The sequence below is a fragment of the Halyomorpha halys genome, unplaced genomic scaffold (genome assembly GCF_000696795.3).
Source record: "Halyomorpha halys isolate HHAL.00 unplaced genomic scaffold, Hhal_1.1 Scaffold1403.1, whole genome shotgun sequence".
In the NCBI taxonomy this organism is placed as follows: Eukaryota; Metazoa; Arthropoda; class Insecta; order Hemiptera; family Pentatomidae; genus Halyomorpha; species Halyomorpha halys.
In genome coordinates, this window is record NW_027114978.1 from 91,345 (window position 1) to 93,489 (window position 2,145).

At 50.6% G+C, this 2,145-nt stretch overlaps 1 protein-coding gene across 1 annotated transcript; it reads left to right on the forward strand.

Annotated features, from left to right (window-relative positions):
- The first annotated feature begins 836 nt into the window (after nt 1-836).
- LOC136796916 (uncharacterized) lies at nt 837-1,940 on the forward strand. Its single transcript, XM_067052043.1, has one exon. It carries the CDS (start codon nt 837-839, stop codon nt 1,938-1,940), a length of 1,104 nt encoding a protein of 367 aa, XP_066908144.1.
- Nucleotides 1,941-2,145: the final 205 nt, after the last annotated feature.

Below are 2,145 nucleotides of genomic sequence, written 5' to 3' on the forward strand. Positions count from 1 at the left end.
TAGAGAGCTTAATCAATTTGAAAATGTTAAGAAACTAGATAAAAATGGACGTGCATGTGTCAGGCCAATAAACACCAACAACACAACCTGGACGAGAAAGCGGCCTAGAAGACGTCACCGCGTCGGCGAAAACGTCATTCAGCAGATAAGCATAGTATTATTTAGGCCATGAGACCACCCACTTTCTTTTATTACTATAAATAATGAAATCGAATTGAAAACCTAACACACTAACTATAATTGCCCCTCCAGGGGATTAACATTATAAATTAAAGAAATATATGCATGTTATGTTGTTCATGAGCATAAAGTGTCTCACATTTTCAGCCCCCCTTTTCCACACATTAATTTCAAACATAAAATTCACTCGGGACACCTGCAGTATAACACGAGCAGGTCCCGATGTAAACATTTTGGTGCAATCCGTGTGATGATCGAACTCTTACATTTAATTATAAAAATGAGACTTATTAAACACTGTTTTTGTTGTGAGACATTTCGCCCATTTTTCAAAGGCTCATTTATTGACGATTAATTTAACTAGCACAACTTCAATTATTATTAAATGCATAATAATTTAAAAGATCTAATTAGATTTAAAGAGACGCGGGAAGCCAGGCTTGTTGTTCGAGCCTAATTCCTTCTGCAGACTCACGCAAGACCGCGTCACGCGGGGTCTCCTAAAGTTACGCTCACTTGCACTCGTCACCGCCGCGGACGATGACTCGTTTATCGATTTTGAAGTCGATTATGACGAGTGCAAGACACTTTGGGCGGAATATAGGGAAATTTGGGATGAGTTGGACTCCGCGTACGCGTCCCCGGGAGCCTCTGAGATGCCGCCCGATTGGGAAGCGGATTACGACATTATTCGGAACGACCTGCGACGGGCCGAGGCGCGGTACCGCAAAATCAAGGCTCAACGCAATTCCACCGCTCAAGGGGCTAAAACGGTCTTTGCCGCGCCAACGTACCCGTCCCAACTGCCCAACATTCGGATCCCGGAATTCGACGGTGAGCTGTCCTCCTGGCCGCGGTTTCGGGACACCTTCGTCGCTCTTGTTCACGACAACACGCAATTGGCATCCGTGAACAAGATGCACTATTTAAAGAGTGCCCTCAGTGGGGAACCCGCGTCGCTTCTAGCCGGATTCCCATTCGATGCCAGCTCCTATCAGCCGGCTTGGGACGCGCTGGTGCGCGAATATAATAATCCGCGCGTTCTCGCTTCAAGATGCCTGCAAAGGGTCTTGAACCACAAATGCCCCACGTCTGGCGGAGAACGCGCGAAATACGCATCATATTTGGCCGAGGTTGGTGAGGGGATCGAGGCATTTCGCAGTTTGGCCCTGGAGGATGAGACGGATGTCATCCTGTCCACATTAGCTCTCCGAGCTTTGGACCCCGTCACCAGACGGCACTTTGAGCTTGCCCATGCAAGCAGCGATTTCCCCACCGCCGATGAGGTGATGACGTTCGTGAGACACAGACTAATGGCGTGCAAGCTGTCTCACGAACTCGATATGCAGCCTCATCCCGACGCTCCACGCGCTAAACCCGCCGGTAGAGGGAAGGGCGGAATCACCATGCTTGCCAGTGAAGTCGGCAGGAAGGGACGTGTTTCTCCGGGTCCATCCGGGTCGCCACCTAGGCGCACGTCCCCAGGGAATTCGGGCAGATCGGGGCGTCGCCGGTCATCCGGCACTTCTTCACGCGGGAAATCCGTCTCTCCCGGCAAAGAACCTTGTCTCCGTTGTAAAGGAAGGCACCTCTTGAGTCGGTGCTATACATTTTTGGCCTTGACCCCTCAGGAGCGTCACGACTTTGTCAAGTCATCCGATCTGTGTCGGAACTGCCTGAGGTCGGGTCACCACGCGTCGAAATGCTCTTCGGAGTTCACATGTTCGTTTTGCCGCGCCAAGCACCATTGCTGCATGTAGAGAGCCGATCGTGTTCCTCCGCCGCCATCACTTCGCCGAAGTCCGCTGATTTTGTGGGTCATTCCCGTGTTACGTCCGGGCCTCATGATTGTTGTTCTGAGGCAGTTATGGGAATTGTTTGTGCTGTATTGCACGGTTCTAAGCATTCCGCGCCCGCACGGCTACTACTGGATTCCGGCAGCCAGTACACCTTTGTTACTGCCGA